Here is a 17912-nt window from a genome sequence, read left to right on the forward strand (position 1 = left end):
AAAAATACTGATATTTACTTTGGACATTGTCTGCATTTTTACAATTCAACCTTTGTAATATAAAAATAAAATCTCATTATAAAACATTGCTAGAATGTTAAACAAACGTATAAATTTGCACAAAAAATGAAAAGGATTGCAGAACTACCTTAACATTACCTAATTTAAATGAAAACTCATGTTTTCATACAGTAAACTTTGATAAATTCATAGGATTATCCAATCCGTCCATGAGAACTCCCCATCAAAGTACAGATTTCTGGATGTAAAATACAGAAAAACTATGTGTTTACAGGCTTTTCCCATTAATGTATAGTGTTTGCTTTATATGAACATTATTTGACAGTAATTGCAAACAACTCCCCAATATATCTACTTTATTATGCATTTAATTTTAGAAACTTTTTTACACAGATTTTAACACAGAGACAGCACAGTGTGTAATGTGTAGGGAAGAACTTCAAAGGCGATTATTGCTTTGCACTTTTCATTTATTGCCTATTTTTTAGGCACTTCGTGGAGAGGAGAAGGGGAACAACAGGTTATGGAGAGTCTCTTAGGAGCACATTGCATGCGTCAGATGCTCAGCTTTATCTCTGGGGAACACCTCCGACTCCAGGACTGATGTCCAAATTAGGAAATGTGCATCATGTAGCAGGTGGATGTGACTCCCCTCGTTGGGACCTGCTGATAGACATAACAGTGGAGCAGAGGAGAGAGACTGAGATAGCGACGTAACCAACCTGCGTGCTGGTATTCGACTTTTGTTTTTCTTCCTGAAAACAAATAATTTTTAAAATATTTGTTTGAAACAAATATTCATTAAAGAAACCCCACTATTTGTGCTTTGAATAACGTATTTGAATTTGGATACACCCCTAATATCTACTGACATTTCACATTAATGTACTATGTACTACTAATGTATGGGGTTCTGAATGTACAAAAACCATAAGGTCTATGTAAAAGTACCTTTATATCAATTTCCTTTAAACTGAATAAATATATGCATTTTTCCACTAACATTTTACAATATTGTGCAATCCATTCAATGCAGATCCCCATTTGAGATGTATGAGATTTAAAGATGTTTAATAACCAGAATGTATCATAAAATTACCTTTTACTGCTTGCTTTACAAAGTAATTTAAGTAATTTTTACAGTTTTATCCTAAAGTTTCAAAATGAATAAACCAATAAACAACCATATTGAATTATAATGTGGGTCTGAAGCTGATCAACCCAATAGGAGCTCAAACAGTATACAGAATACTAGAATGTATTTATTTTTTTCTCATTCAGATTACCTCAACAGACATCAATGGAAGCAAAAAAGGTTTTGTACATTCCACATCTCCCAAATCCAAAACTTATTTTGCTACAATTCAAATTTGTGATGTCCAAAAAACAATGAATTGAGGAAGATGTTATAGATGACACTGAGAACACCCAGGGGGATGTTCTCAGTTATTATTTTAATGTTAGATGTTTACTTACCTACAATTCCCACAATGTATATAGCAGTATGTGCAGTGTAGCAAGATTTGTGTCAACTTATTTTACAGTGTCATAGTGGTATAGAAACTTTTACTAGAAACTAATGCTGCAAGTACTTTTTGACAGGCCCTCTGTGAGAAAGGGGGTCCTTTCTTGGTAAACTTAACCTTGGACACCCCAAATAAATTACTCCATTTGGTTGCTGGCAAACACAGAGCCTCAGAGGTGTTGCAGACCAGTTAGACATGTCAAAAGGAACCCTGCATTATGTTTTCTCAGACATTTGCAAGGTCCTGTGTGGACTGAGGAATGAATACATATGATAGCTCAGAGAGGATGAGCTTGCCAACCTGCCAAGTGGCTTTCAACACAAAACTGGCTTCCCTGGAGTCATTGAAGCCATTGATGGCACACATATCCCCATCCCAGCATCCACACTCCATAGTAACAGTTACGTAAACAAGAAAGGACATGCAAGTATTCACCTCCAGGCAGTGTGTACATCAGAGACATGTACACTGGGGTCTGTGCTTGATGCCAGGGTGTTTCAGAACTGCCCATTATATGGCAACCTACAGGATGTAATGGGAAGTGACTACCACCTGCTTGGAGACACACCACACAGAGATAATGGGCATTTATCCCAGAGGCAAAAGAAATTCAACACACTCCACAGCTCAACCAGAGCTGTAATTGAAAGGGCATTTGGGCTTCTAAAGGGTAAATGGAGACAACTGAAGTATCTGCCCATGGAAGACCTCAGAAAGTGGTAATCACAGCTGCATGTGTTCTACACAATTTCCTCGTGAGGGAGGAAGGGCATCAAATGGAGGATTGTGAAAACGTGGGTGGCAACGATGGCAATGAATGTCAAGCAGTAGACACTGAAAATACTACAGGTCAAAAAAAAGGGATGAACTTACTTTGTTTTTGGTTTAGGGTGATTTGAGTTCTGTTTAACTAGTTTTGTTTGGTTCATCTAAGTTTTCAGAAGTTTTCATTTCATAAAAGAATGGAAAGAAAACAAATAATGAATAAAAAGGCACAAAGGTGATCAAGATTGCATTTATTTCCTTGCATCATAGACTACATCAAGCCATACATCATGCCATTAAACAAACAAAATAGAACCTAAGCCATCACCAGAATGTGGTGATAAGTTCCTATTTTTTCTTCACAACAAGCAGTAACAAATTGTTTTAACATGTCATTCCCTTCACTCGCCACTTCCATTGTTTGTTTTTGCAAGACCATCAGTTCTGACATCTGCCTCTTCTGCTCAGTGACATGCTGCTCAAATCACTGGGGTGCTTCGGATGTGGACTTGTTCTCTTTTTGCTTTTGCTGATGGCTTAGTTTGTGAAGTTGATGGTCCTGGGCCAACTGGGTCTAATGAGGATCCTGAGTGGAAAGAAAAAGATATTATACCTGGTGGTCTCAAAATGGAAGTGATCAAAGCATCAAATATCACTTTCCTTCGACAAATCCATTTTGCCATTTTCACATGGACTCAAATATTTCTTCATCTAATGTAAAACTAATGAGTCATGTGCAAACAAAGTTATTTCAAACATCCAGTTAACCAAGCTTCTAGTTACCTGAGCCACACGAAAGCCATCCTTCAAATAAAGCTGTTAGCAACACTACCAAGTTACCCAGTGAAATTAGATGCCAACATTGGAGCTACTTTGTATCCAAGATGGTTGGTGATTTGACTGAGGGCATTTTATGACATCACTGAATGAATAAAAACGTATAATTAAGATCCAATGTTTAAGATTTTAGAAACGCATGAAGATAACATTTTCTTTTTGATTAGCAAACTGCACTCATCTGTTGTGCTAATTCATGTTGATGTGGCACCAAAAATGTCCACAATTAAAAACATTAAATGAATGAAAGATTACCACCAGCAAATGATGACACGGTCCGGACCGGCACCACACTGGGATCATCAGCCAGGATGTCCTCCACTGAGGAGAAGACCCAGCTGCTGGCACCACTCCCAGTCTGCTTCTTGTTATCAACTATTGTTTTGTATCTAAGAATAGAAACCCAGACATGGCAAATGTCTTCAAATTGCCCTACTCCCAAAAAAATGCAAATGCCAGTACCAAAGCGAACCTGTGTTTTAATTGCCTGAATTTATTGTCACATGCTCCAAAGTCATATCCTTTAGCCAATATTTCTGCAGCTACCCTTTTTCCACACTTCTACTTTCTTTAATACAGGAGACTGAAAGTCTTCAGCTATTTGCTTCGTCAGACAAATTGGAAGCAAGGTTTCTTCGTGTGTCCATGTCTCCAGATATATCTTATTCCTCTGTGCTGTAGACTTCTGTTGTTGTCCAAAAACTAAAAACACTTCAGTGAGGCACACTGTTGCAGTGGGTGACATGTTGCTTATACCATTAAAAGTTTGGGCACAGTAGTTTGTCTAGAAACAGCTCCAAAGACTAATAACAGCAATCATGTTTTCAGTCTCCAGAGAGTAGTTCCTTGTACGACAGATGCCACTGCGTATGTGTGGGAATGCAGTTCCATTTACAGAGTTTCACCAGCTTGTTGTGCTACATATCACAACCTCCTGACTTTGTACTACACTGTGCATTGTAAATTAAAAAAAAAAAAAACTTTAGTCAAGAGGTTGTGATATGTAACACAACAAGCTTGAAAATGTGATCACTCTCATTAGTCTTTTGAGCCATTTCTAAACAAACTAACACGATCAGGGCAAAGGAGCATGTCACCCGGTGTGACTCATTGATGTGTTTTTAATAGTTTTTGGAGAACAAAAGGTCTACAGCACAGAGGACTAAGATATATCAGGCTTTGGATACACACAATACGTAGATCAATTCATTATTGGTTTGGCTCTGTACATGTTGACAATAAGAAAATATAAAAAATGACCAGCCATATCCTTTGAAATGATTTTAACCCTTCTAAAGCCTGTTAGTTTACACTTTACACACAAAGCATGTACACTACACATACTATACAGTGATCCATGCTTAAATAAATGGAAAAAGACTTGCATGCACACATATAGTCATTATGAGTGAGATATTCCCCCTCCCTCAGGGGAGTTTTACAGTCCACTGCTGCAGAACCACATGGAGAAAAAATGACTTGTCAGCTCATCCTCCATTAATTATCATCAAGGAATTACCTGTGTGTACTCTTGACATCACATTTTAAATTCTTGTGTCATGAGACTTCCAAATTAATTTCAGTCAACCTTGACACGCTGCCTCTGTAGACTCTCTACTGACTCTTCCTGATAGACAGTTCAGTCTTCCACAGAGTCTAAATATTTTCATCACTGCCTTTACAAATTACAAATAACTCAAAGAATAAGGAGAATACCTACTAAATGTCCAGGTCTGGCATTTATCAGAGATTCACCCTGTGAGGTTCCTTCCTCTCTGTTGTCTGAGAAGTTCCCATGTGAGCTCTTTATCACCAGTGTCACCTAGATGATCTGTTCAGTGTTTTCGGCAACCCCGAGCATGTGGAGCACATCACAGACCTTGTAAAGCCCCAATACTCTAATCCTACATGTGATTACACAAAGAGGAGAGAAAGCTGCTCTCTCCAAACACACAGGTAGCAGATAGGAGAAGTGTAGCAAACTTGTCGTAAAGTTTAAGTTGGCAAAGTTACTCCTTTCTAAAACTTGGCAGTGATTTATGAGCAAACCAACATATGTTAAAATAAGGGTGACTGGCTTGAGAAAGGCTTACCAAAGCATTTTGACAGAAAGGCCTAAAGGATTCTCATGGTCCTATAAACGACTGGAGTCTTTCCTGAAAACAGACTGTGTGTGTGTGTAGGGCAGCTAAGCCGAGCCAGATGTTAGTGTCTGTTGGAATTGGTGGTGTTCACCTCGCAGTCCTCCGCGCCGTACCCTGCCTGAACTCTGCTGCTGCCCTAATGTCAACCCAGAAGCTGGTAGGTCATCCGTTAGTGTTTGGTTTCACTTTGACATTCCTCAGCCAACACATGAAAGCTTGGTCACCTCAGGGGAGGGGCTGCATGCTTGGTTGACAGCAGAATAAGTTTTTTTCCTCCATATGTTGTGTTATTTATCAGCTGTCCAGCCAGAAGGAGTTTACCAGTGAGCATGGATTTGTTGGTTTGGAGGTCAAAATACATTGAGATGTCTAAGTTTAGAGCTGCTCTAATCGCTGTTTTTTAAATTAAAGTCAGATGACTACATGTGCATAAAAAGAGTCACCCTTAGTGACAAACCCAGAGAATTATCACCACTCTCTCTGCAGTTCCCCTAAGCTCTACAGATTCTCCTATCAACGTGGCTTTTGGGCACAGCAGGCAGCTGTTTTCTGTGGGAAAACTCTGATAAAGACACTCTGTACAACCTGCTGAGCACCAAACAGCAGACTGCCAAAGTGAGAGACTGACAAGTGGTGAACATAGTGAAGCTTTTAGCCCCTAAAGATCCAGATATTTCCCTTAGGAGGTGGTGGACACCAGTAGAGGCAAAAAGAGAGTTAATATTTGACTTAAGTTCACCAGGTGGAATGAAACACAACTCAAAACAAATGCTGCTACATATCTGCTGGATGTGTAAACAGGCAACACATGTTTGTTTTATTAAATTTATAAGGTGATAATACGTAAATGTTGTGTTAACAACTAATTGCAGGCAAAACAATCAGTAAATGCTACTCTATTTTAATTCTAACTCCAGTTTATTACAACTTATTTTCGTAGTTTGGGGTACAATAGTAACACTGCACAGGCCTCTTTCTGTGCAGAGATGTGTTTAAAGGTTTATCCGAAGCTAATATGAGGCTTCAGCAGTCTGAGTTAGTCGAATTAAGTGGATATCTCTTTAGTGTGAAATTCCCTTTGTGTTTCAAGAATCTACAAGAAGTCCAGTTGCACTTGACTCAGTGTTTTTTTGGATATACCATTTCCTGACAGAGAATCTTTAGAGACATTTGGAAGATATCTACTTAATTTGAATACAGTTATTACATTTTTGCACAGACTGTGGATTTTGTCCCCCATCACTTACACTGAATTTGCAAACCTATCCTGTTTCAAGAGCATGTCTTGTACATTCATATACTTAAATGTGTAGTAGGTTGAAGAACAGTTATATTGAACCTTGAAAACTAAAAAAAACACTAAAAACTAAACAAGTTTTTAACACTTTTACCATCAAAACCAATGAGCAACACTGACATTGTTTCACCTCCAAATCACACATTCATGCTTGCTAGATTGCATCATATATCATAAATGCTGCACTATCATATTTTTCCTGAAGACTACTTAAGCCAAAGATATTCTAAATGCAGAGGCACTTCTGTCTTGTTTTTGGAGCCTGCTCCGTTTGTCAAAGTCAGTCATACTCATTAGCTTCTCTGACCTCGCTGTGCACCCTGCCTGCCACCTTAGCATGCACCAAGTTCTGTTGCAAAGCGCTGCACACTCACACACATACACACACACCACTCTGCTCAACTTATTGTGGTATATGCAGAGTCATTTGTATGGATGCATTCAGTGAGATAGTTAATCTGTAAGCGCCTGCCGGAGAAAGCAATTAACCTCATGGACCACTGGGGAGTTGATATGAGTGGGAGAGCATCTCTCCGCCGTTTAAATATACACCAAAGGGACTTGCATGCTCGCATCCAGCCAACCTATTATTCATCATCAGCGCTTTAAATGGCCTCTTCATGAAGACAGGGCTCTCTTGATTCTACCTATACATGTATATATAGCACACACACACACACACACACACACACACACACACACACACACACACACACACACATGCGCACACACACAGGTATTTATTTCCATACACACACTGACTGATCCCATTTCTCTGGAGTTTCGGATTGCCCTTGATGCAGAAATGATTAAGGTCAGCTAAAGAACAAGAAAATTAAATGCTGCATTCCTGGTGATCAGGGAATTTACCAGACACTGGAGGGAACTATGCAAGCAGGGCCCTTGCCAAGACAGGAAAAAGGAGATGTCCAGCATGATTATTTTCAATGCTGACATTGCCTGGCCAATATGTTATAGACAGCTTATAGTGTACTAACAAAGTAAAACAGTTTGTTTTTTATTTCTTGTTAGATCTGTCCCTTTTCATAGAATAAAGCTGATCACCAAGCTCCTTTAAATTCCTGAGATTTTTGAGAAACTTTTCACAGCCTGTTCAATATGAATCCCATCCTGTGTTTGTGGCTACTGACCTGCTAGCCCATTCCCTCATGCATCAGTAACCTCTCTAATGAGGAGAGAAACACCGGCACAGATGGACAAAGGAGGGGAGGGGTTTGCGACAGATGAGCGGATACACAAAAAAGGGAGGGTGATGGTTGATTCAGTCTCCAAAAAGCGCAGGGACATGAAGTCCAGATACATCTGAGTAAGTCAGAGGTTTGACTTTTGATAAGACATTTTTTTCTCAGAGGCAGAGCTGCAAAGTAAACAGCCTTTCTTGACCATTACAGTCATGATCATGGACGGTTATCATGCAAAATTCACTCACCTGCAGGTTGCAATGATTAGACAGAGAGCAGTGTAGAATACTTGAACTGTCAAGAGGGAAAAAGAGTATTGAAACAACTCCACTCTCTCAACTCCAAACAGAAATTTTAAAGGCTCTTGGAACAAACATCATCTGGAATCATACCAGCTGAATGATGTAAGCTCATACTTTGGACTTGGACACAATATCTCCTCCATTCAGGCACAAATTTGGTTTCCCGTCTAAAGGATTGAATCCATTTGATGTCATCCAATTAACATGTTAACGGGCAGTATGTGATATAAAGTTTTTGGTGTAGAATATAACCATTACTAAAGTAGAAATGGAGGTAAAACTTTAAATATTGTAGGTCCAGATCTAAAACACGTTATAAAGTAAGCCATTCAGAACAGTACAGAAGTGTTTTTCAGAGGTGCTGCCAGCAAAAACACCCAGAATGAAGACCTTTCACACTGAACAATAAATTTTATTTCCCTATTAAGACCTCCTTTATATGATTAATTCTCAGAAGAAACTAACAAGATGGATTAAAAAAAAAAAAAGCATCATTACGGTCTGTTTTCACAGCACATAAATCCTCTTGCAACCTTTTTTTCATGCTGAGCACCACTGTGACACACTGTGTGGAGGTTTGCAGCATCAAACCTGACCACATGGTCTAAACATTTCCCTGTAGACAAGAGGCCTTGGCTCTCACAGTAACATCCGCTTCTGATTAAAGCAAGCCTGTCTCCGGCTTTGTCCTTTTTAAGTCAACATCGGCGCAGACTGGGGCCAGGTTTGGGTTAGGAGGGTGTGCACCTCAACCACAAATCACTGCGACTGATGTGTCTATTAACATGACACCATGTTACATTTTTTCCTGCAGACACAAATGAATGATGCAGATACACATGCGGAGAAAAATGTTAAACATTCTCTAGACATAAGGAGTATTATTAGTTGCATAGGATTGTTTAGTTGTTGAGACAGTCGTGTTTTTGGAATCATCAGAGATGTCTGTTGTGTTAGAGACAGTTTGAGTGAACTCCAAACACAAAAACCCTCAGAAAACAAATAAACTCACAACAGATGCGGTGATGAATGATGTCTCTCTGTTTTGCCACAGATATACAGTCATGCAAGCCTGCAGGCCATAAAACTGCATGCCACCTTTGGTGTTGTTACACACATTTCTGAATTCTGAAGTCCTTTTGGTTGACAGATTTATTTAGACTGTGCCATCCCGTCTCAGCCAAACTTTAATTAACTCATGGTTTCATGCGTATGAATGGAAGATAAATGTGTATTTTGTGCTGCACGATTAAATGTGGATGAAGTATGCTTCTCATTTAAGTGTGGAACTGTTCTGTCAGGGCTAATCATAAATTCTCCACTAAATTTGGTTAAACTTTCATAAATTGACTGTTCTGGCCACTTGAGGCAGCAGCACCCCACAAAAACCTGAAAAACGCAGACTCTCTGACTTATTAATACCTAATAAAGTTATTTTGGCTGATGTTCTAGCAATCAGTTGTCCACTGACACATCTAACAGACACTGAGCAGCATCAGGAAGTTTATGTGTTTTGATGGTGGCTTGGCTTGACTCGTCTAACCATTGAATGTAGTTGTGGGTGAATTTAAAGGACCAGTGATGACGACAGGCAGGATACTACTGCTTTATTTCATATCCGTCAACATATCAACCTCACGTCAATGTCATCAGGATGTCTGATTAAACTAATAATAATACCATCATTATGCAGTGACATTAATATCTCCCAGTATCTCAACTCAAGGAGGATATTGGTAGCTCCATCATGCCTCTGTCTTCTCAAATAGTGATTATTTATAACCAACTTAACCATATCTCATAATTATGAGATCCAATCTCATAGTTACATGATTGCATGATGCAATTATGGGATACTAAGTCACAACTATGAGATAGGGAAGTCATAATTACAAGAAAAGTACACTTCACGTAGGATACTGACCTCAAATTCGGTAGTCTGGAGATCGCTTCTGTCTTTGCATGATGTCATCTTTTATTTGTTTGGGCTGGATGAGTAAGTATGTTCACTCATGCTGGAGCATATCAGGAGTGGTTTCCAGTTTGTCCTGTTGATTGCAGTTTTCATCAATGAATGCATCAGGTCTGTTAGTCTGACAGTGCGCAAAAATGGTCTCTGGACTGAGGAGTAGACAAGTCAAAATACAGTGAAACAGTGTGAAACCTTGAGTATGGAGACATGTTTCTGGCCACCTGATGAATATAAGTCTTTACTCTCATGTTAGGTCACGTCTCGGTTACGGTCTCCACAACTCCTAAAGGGAAATGTCTGGTTCTTAACAGGAGCTGATACAGTAGATGTTTGACTTAACCAACCTCACCCTCACCAGCTGATTGCTAACTTTCTGTCCGCCATTTGTTCAGTTGGTTTATCGGAGCTATTTCCTGTAAACAGATGCTATCAAATGGAAACACGTTGTTGAAAGCAGAGTTAGTAGACCACACAACCAAAATAAAAATCTAAAAGCTGGGTTAGGGTTAACTCTGTAACTCTGAGGGGAACTACAAAGTTAGGGGATAATTCACCCTTACAACCCTTTCCCATTACACGTAATCATTTGATCCATTGTTAATAAAAAAATATTGATTGCTGAAAATGTTTTCAATAAACACACACATTCGTCTGTTTTTTTTTTTTCTTCTTCCTGCACTGTTTCTCTGTCCCAATTTCTCTCTCTCTCTGATGTCTCTGAAACTCTTCATGTGCTGTGGGTCTCATTTGATCTACAGCATCAGACATCTGGAGCACTGCTCCACTGAAACACCTGTTTTCAATTCAGGCAACCGACAGAAACATTTGATTGTTTCTCACAACCAGGCTTTTTCTTTCTCTCTCTCTCTCTCTGTCCCTCACATTGACTCATGGGCTATTTGTTATGTTTAAGCCAAAAAAACAGCTCTTCTATAGATAATAGATGGAATAATCATTTAAACTTGATCGAGACCAATTCAGAGAAAAATACAGTGTATGGTTTTCCAGGTATCATGTCTGCAATTTTGGCACCTTTGCTGCTGAGTAAGATTGCTTTCAAATAGGTTCAGTATGTTTGAGATTAAATCGAATGAGTAACGTCTGAATGTTAAACTTTTACCCTTTAACTTAATGGAAAATAATGGCCATTCAGGATGAAAATGCTGATAGTCATGATAGGTAAGTCCACTATAAAATCACTGTGCTTGTCAAGATATGGGAGTAAAGGTCACATGGGAGGTCAAATGATGTGGCTCAACAGGAATGCTCTTGGTGCACATTATGCTAAATAAAATATAGATACTGTAATCATCCGACAACATCGTGCGACATGTTTCAGCTCTGACGTCTTAGTTGCAGTTATCTGACCTGAATTTGACATTTTCTTTCAATAAAAAAAAGCACAACACAACCTATGAGGCGAGTTGACGTTTACAAGTGAAAGTGAAATTCCCTCTCTGGCAAAATATATGTACATTTTATTTGGTGTTGAACAAGAATACATGCATTGACGTTCCACAAGACATGTACAGGGGAGCCCAACCACACACACACACAAACACACACATACACACGTAAACACACACACACACACACAAAATCACTAAACATAATAAAGTGAGAATAAAGCTGAAGAATTTCAGTGGCGGCTTCACTGCCAACTCTCTGAAACACTTAATTATGCCTAATTTAGAGGACAGAACACACACAGAGGCAATTAGGAACGATATGCATGGTCAACTCTTCACAGGGAAACAGCATTTAGGCAGAAGAATAACAAAGTATGATGTTTGCACATTCCATAATACTATGTTAAACACTACACTTGTGCAAAAACGTATGATAGAGGCTATCGCATTTATCTGAATATCAACACTGCCTACTCAGTGCTTTACCATATACTTTTTTCTTGTTTTTTCTTGTTTTCACTCACGTCTGACAAATAAATGCTTTCTATAGTGTAAATATAAAAGTCCTGTGTTGTAAAAGGCAAATAAATACAACCAAAAACATCATCAAATATCAAAACTCGTGCTTGCTGAAAGTTTACTACATTGCATTAGTGTATAGCGCTTTCGTGGCAGCTCTTCAGATCATTTAAAGGCCTATTGATATAATACAAATCAAGTTTGATACATACATGTTAAATATGTGCAGAGATAAAAGGATATACATTTTTAAATGACTCGTACACAGAAGTAGGCATGCCAATTTGTGTGCACACACATATCTATAAGCACCACTGCACACTTATGTACACACACTCATACTTACAGACACACACAAACACACACACACACACACACACACACACACACACACACACATTCCATGAAGAATTGGTCGCTGCTCAACCAGCCGAAGTACTCAGAGCAAAAGCAGTACTTACAGTATACCCGAAAGTAATTTAACAATAAAAGTTTAAACAAGTGATGAAATATAAATTCAAAGCACTTACAAAGACAGAATATGTGTTACAGATGAACATGTTTTTCATCAACCAGCATTCTTCTTCAATTTGGTAAATTGTTGAATCTGCTCTGCAATTCAATATTGTGCAAAACTGTCTTTTTTTTCACAAAATGTATGAATGACAAAGGGATCACACTGCAACCCAGAGGATTGAAATGTTAGTGCCTCCCTCATGTGTTATCTGGTTAACTCGTCCACGGATACAGTCCAGAGTAACATAGACAGCTGTGCCGTTCTGGACCTGAAATGAGGCCCTCAGCCCTATACTGGCCCACTCACTCCCCTCAGGCATGTATCCAGAAACCTGTTGAGCCACAGGTCCTGCCTGCCTGCCCCGACCGGGACCCTCCACCCGCTGCAAAGTGAGTTTTACTATATTACAGGAGTGGATCAGCTTCAGGTTGAGGGCTACATTCACTGTCCCTTTGTCATGGAATATAAAGTTCTTCCGGCTGTTTGGCTCACCGGTACGGGCCAAATGAACCTGCTCTGTGTCTGGGCTGATCTGCTGGAACAACAGCGGTTTATTCCTGACTGCACCAAAAGGAAGACCGGTCCTGGACACAGTAGCGGTCAGAGCTGATGACACAGCTGAGGGAATCCAGATGAGGCTCAACATGCTGATCCCGGTGCTGTCCCCAAAGTAGCGGATGTTGCACTGGGATGGAGACGTGATCTCGAAGCTGAGCGTGTCTCCGCTGTCCACGCTCACAGCGCCGGAGAGGGTGATGGAGGTGTCCCTGTAGTTGACGCCGGCCTTGAAGGCTTGCATCGCCGCCTGGCCGGTCCCGTTGCGGTTAGTGTAGGCGATCAGGGAGAAACCCTCTCGAATGCAGGTGTGACCCATTGAGTAAAGCGCCTGCTGGAGGACGAACTTTACCACACCGCTCTCTGTGAAGCGTACTCCACGGTTGTCATGAGTCAAGCTGATCATGTAGGGGTCGGAAACTGAGGTCATGCGGAAAGTTGGGCGGTAGCTGGTCTGGTAGTGTGCCAGCAGTGACATCTGAGCCGACATAGCAACAGCGCCCGTATCGTGTGACAACCAGAGCAGACTGAAAGAGGGAGTGGTGACATCATAGACGTGAAGATCTTTGCTCTGGTTGCAGTGTTGATTCGGACTCTTCAGCAGCAGCGTTAAGGTGTGATTAGGTTCTACCTCGACCCCGCTGCTGACACTGACACCCTGGAAGTACTTTCCATCTGGTTGTTCAATGCGAACGCCACTGAGGTCCAGACCCTCCTCCTCCTGGCTCTCGTTGAGCCTCATGCCCACTTGGAGGAAGTTCCTGCAGCTGTGCTTTATCGCAAAGTTATGATCCAACCACACCAGGCCATGCTGCAGGAAGGTCACCTGCCCCCCCTTGTTGGACAGCAGTTCGCTGCTCTCCTTGCCTCGGATGTTTAACTGAAGCCCGTGGAAGATGTTGGCACCGGAGGTCCTGGCAGGGGGAACTGCCACATTGGAGCCCCAAGACTGCGAGAGTCGGCTCTCTGACAGCTGGCCACAGACGGAGTCGCTGATGGCTGTGCAGGGAACAGTGACAGGCTCTCCATCACAGTCTGAACAGGCTTGGCACTCCTGCAGCTCCTGGTTATAGAAGTAGTCATGACCACACAAGCCCATCACTGCTTCTCTCTCAGAAACTCCCAAACACCTGAACCCTCCTTTGCAGTAATAGATGAGAGAAAGGAGAAACCAGGGAATAAAAATAATGTCAAAGAATGCTTCATGCTCATTATAAATACTAAACTTTTATTAATTCTGTTCATGATTAGAGAATAAATTGCTGGCAAAATAAGAAATGTGTTAAACAAACCTGGAGTGTTGAGGCACTTCACTCGCTCTCCACAAATGTTTGGTAATTCAAGACATTCATCTCTGTCCTGTAATTCATACAAAACAGTATTATCAACAGGAAGAAATTGTAAATGTCAATAAAAGGGTTCAACTGATTTGATTGTAGCCTTGTAGATTGTGTACTTTAACTGCAGAGTGTGTTCATGACCTCATAAATTGGCCTTTTATTCAAAAAATTGAGTTTTCATTTTAATCAGAGTGGGAGATTAGATCAACTATTGAGGTCTGAGAGCATTTTCACTCACAATCAGCTGTTTTGTTTTTTTTATTTTGCTAGAATGGAAACTGCAAAGCCTTGAGCATTAATGACACATGCTTGAAAACCACTGATACCATCATGTGAAAAATACAGCCATCAACAGAAACATGTTCACACATTGCAGTGGGTTGGTTTTCACACATCACCTATCACATATGTGTGGTTTGAGAGATATAAGTCATCATGATCATAGCACAGTGTTTAATATAAACCACACCATAAATATAAATAACAAGGGTGTGACCATGTTTACCAAAAAGCGTATTTAACTTATTATAAAGGTACCTGGCACATCCTGTCTGCTGTAGAAGAGCACTGTGAGATGAGGAAGAAGCCTGGTGGACACATTGTGCACTTCTCACACTGAGGTGGGTCCCTCTGAAAATCACAGAACTCCTCTGGTCCACAGGTTGAAGGGCATCCCAGCAGAGGTTGAGGAAAATTAGCCTCCCCAACTACATCCATCACCTTAGAGTCCATGTCCATTTTGTGGACGGCGTATGACTTCTGTAGGTGGCTGCGGGCCTGGCTCTGAAGACCCGCCAGGTGGCTCTCGAAGTAACTCTGCAGCTCACCCTGCAGGCCCTGGAAGGAAACCTGTTTGACAGTGTCTGAGAGGAGACCGTACTGGGCCTTCACCACGTCCATCTGCTCATACATGCGCTTCTGCTGATCCAAGATCTCCCGCTGCTGAGACAGAAGCGCCTCCTGTTGGTCGGCGAGCTTCTGCTGCAGGTCTCGGATGACCATCTGCTGCGCTCGCAGGGCCTCCACCAGCTTCTCCTGCCCCTTAGCCAGCTGCAGGTGCAGGATGAGGGCATCCTCTGATGGTACTTCATTCTCACCTGATAGGGAAATAATCCAAAATGAGAGAACAGAACAGACAGACAAGTTTTTATTGTTAAACATTGCAGTGGAGGAAGTGATGAATGAGCTTAGGACTGATTTAGAAGTCTAATTTCAGCAAACAATGCTGGCGCAAAGTGTGAACACCTAGTGACCCCATTCACTTAGCCTGGCCATGGCAAATGTACTGAAAGTTTCATGTATTCCAACATCAAAGTACAAACTACATTTTCTGGACAATTGACTCTGAGAAATTTTTTCAGTTCAGCTACTCTAGTTGCCCTGCAGATGTCATTTTAGGCTGAAGGTCAACAAAGTCTTCCTTTGCCTTTAGACCAGAATCCGCTTTTCCTGATCACTGCTGGGAAATGGGGGGTTAAAGTCAATAAAGTGCAGCTGGTTAATTTATAGGCCTGCTGCTTTCAGTGCAGGATAATAATTCATCAACTTTTTTTTCGAGATTGTCTCAACCAGAAATATCTCACAGTGGTGATGGTGCGCAATTGTGCACGAAGGACAATAGTTAAAATGTCATGACAGTGATGAATACCTGGCTTTATGTCACATGTGAGCTGGACACCCAAAGGCGCGCCGCCAAGTTCCGACGACGGATATCCAAACTCCGGAAAATCTCCCAGAAATTGCGCGGCTCTGTCGAACAGATGGACGGGAGGAAGCTGGCTGGAGGTGGAAGACGCGCTCTCCTCTGAATCGGCCAGACATCCCTCTCCCACACAAGACTTTGCTCGAGGTTTTGGCCGTATCCTCAATGGCAGTCTGCACTCGATTCCTTTACAGTCTCGGGTGTCGTTGGTGGGCTGCAATTGTTTCACAAGAGCAGCGCAGCCCGCATCGGTGCATCCTTCAGGTAAAACTTCAGGCGCTCTCATCCGTGTGCCGCTGTCGCTGTGCCGCCCGCGAAGCGGTTGGACCACCGGATGGGCTTCCGACGCAGCTCTTGGAGAGCTCGGGTATGCATGATAGTGGCTGCCAACTATCTGCGCCGCTCTCCCCTGTGTTGTCGGGTTAAATTGCCGCGGTGGTCTGGAGGATCTGCCTCCAGGACAGTGCGCACCGGTGCACGGTCTTGGATCGCCTGTTTCCGCGCCGTAGCAGTGCGTCCCCCGGCAATTTTCTGCAACAGCATGCGCGGTGCCGTGCAGTGATACCCAAGAGAGCAGCAGCAACAGCACTGGTGTTATTAAAACCATTTTGCGTCAGTTATATTTTCCCTCCCTGCAAAAGAAGAAAAAAAAATGCGAGTTAAGCTTTTGATTTCCAGATGGAAAATCTGGGAAAACCCTCTAAAAACACTCAAAACTGTTCTGTGATTCACAGTCCATAATCTCCTTTTTTCAGAATACACCCCCCTCTATCACAACAGAGAACAAACTTAATTGACATAACATAATTGACACAGAGACTCTCAAACTGCAGCTCATGACAGAACATTACCTTCTGCTTCAGGTACGGTGAAACTGGCTTTCCCGACTGTCAGTAAGGAATAAAAACATTACACACACGCATTACTGCTGCCTCCCTCCATGCCTGACCCACTCTGTGGGCTTCTGCACTACAATGTCAGTATGTGGCATTCCTACGACTTAATTAGCATCAGGTTTCCACGGCCACAAATTAACCCTTCACCTTCCCTCCTCTCTTTACGGGATTTCCCCTCTGTGGTGAAAGAAGACATTTTCTAAATCATCATAGGATTCTTGACTGAAATCTGGGTCTGTGCTTTGCCAAAATAATGTCCTCCAGTCCAGTTTAGATGTTTGTCATATTTTTCCTGATGACTGTCACTTTTCATTCTGCTCACTGTTGACTTTCCTGGCAGAAAAAGTGTCAGTGTTTTTTTGTTTAGCACATCCTGAATGTTGAGACAGCTGCTGATCCTCAACCCTGTGTCCTTCGTGTTATACTGGCCTTGTCAACACCAAACACCCCTCTTTATAGACAGAGCCAACAGAGGTCAAACTTTTGTTCAAGAGACCTATGGCAGAAGTCAGGAATGCGAACTCTACAGCTGGTTTTTGGACCTTCTCCTACCCTAATTTTAGTGCTTTAGTACAGCCAGACATCCAGTCAGCGGTTATCTGAGGCTGATGCGTGGTTTGGTGTTTGGGTTTGTAGTCTTTGGGGTTCTGATGTCATTTTTTGTGTGATTATTTCAAGGTCAAGCATGTATGGAAGCCAATTTCTGCCAGAAAAATAAAAAAATAGATTAAGAATTAGACATGAGGACATTAAAAAAAAACCTCATGACGAGCCAAAACTTTGATGTTTTACCTTATAATTTTGATTTTGTATCTCAAATTTTCACTTGTGTATCTCATAATGTTGACTTCTCTCATCACATTTTTTTACTTATCTCATCATTTTTTATTAACTAATATATTTTACAT

At 41.3% G+C, this 17912-nt stretch overlaps 1 protein-coding gene across 1 annotated transcript; it reads right to left on the reverse strand.

Moving 5' to 3' along the window:
- Positions 1–11527: 11527 nt before the first annotated feature.
- nell3 (NELL (neural EGFL like) family member 3) lies at positions 11528–17687 on the reverse strand. The gene is made up of 5 exons (XM_044338837.1): positions 16960–17687; positions 16055–16740; positions 14944–15503; positions 14359–14425; positions 11528–14206 (listed from the first exon to the last, which is right to left on the reverse strand). Exons 2-5 carry the CDS (start codon positions 16713–16715, stop codon positions 12669–12671), a joined length of 2826 nt encoding a protein of 941 aa, XP_044194772.1. The 5' UTR covers positions 16716–16740; positions 16960–17687; the 3' UTR covers positions 11528–12668.
- Positions 17688–17912: the final 225 nt, after the last annotated feature.

The sequence above is a fragment of the Thunnus albacares genome, chromosome 21 (assembly GCF_914725855.1).
Source record: "Thunnus albacares chromosome 21, fThuAlb1.1, whole genome shotgun sequence".
Lineage (NCBI taxonomy): Eukaryota > Metazoa > Chordata > Actinopteri > Scombriformes > Scombridae > Thunnus > Thunnus albacares.

Excerpts from the sequence above, each read along its gene's own strand:
- nell3 (XM_044338837.1), bottom strand. The coding sequence starts at position 16,715 with ATGGTTTTAATAACACCAGTGCTGTTGCTGCTGCTCTCTTGGGTATCA. Across the intron at positions 15,504-16,054 it reads CACATGTGACATAAAGCCAG|GTGAGAATGAAGTACCATCA; the intron begins GTATTCATCACT and ends TTTCCCTATCAG. Across the intron at positions 14,426-14,943 it reads CAGCAGACAGGATGTGCCAG|GACAGAGATGAATGTCTTGA; the intron begins GTACCTTTATAA and ends TATGAATTACAG.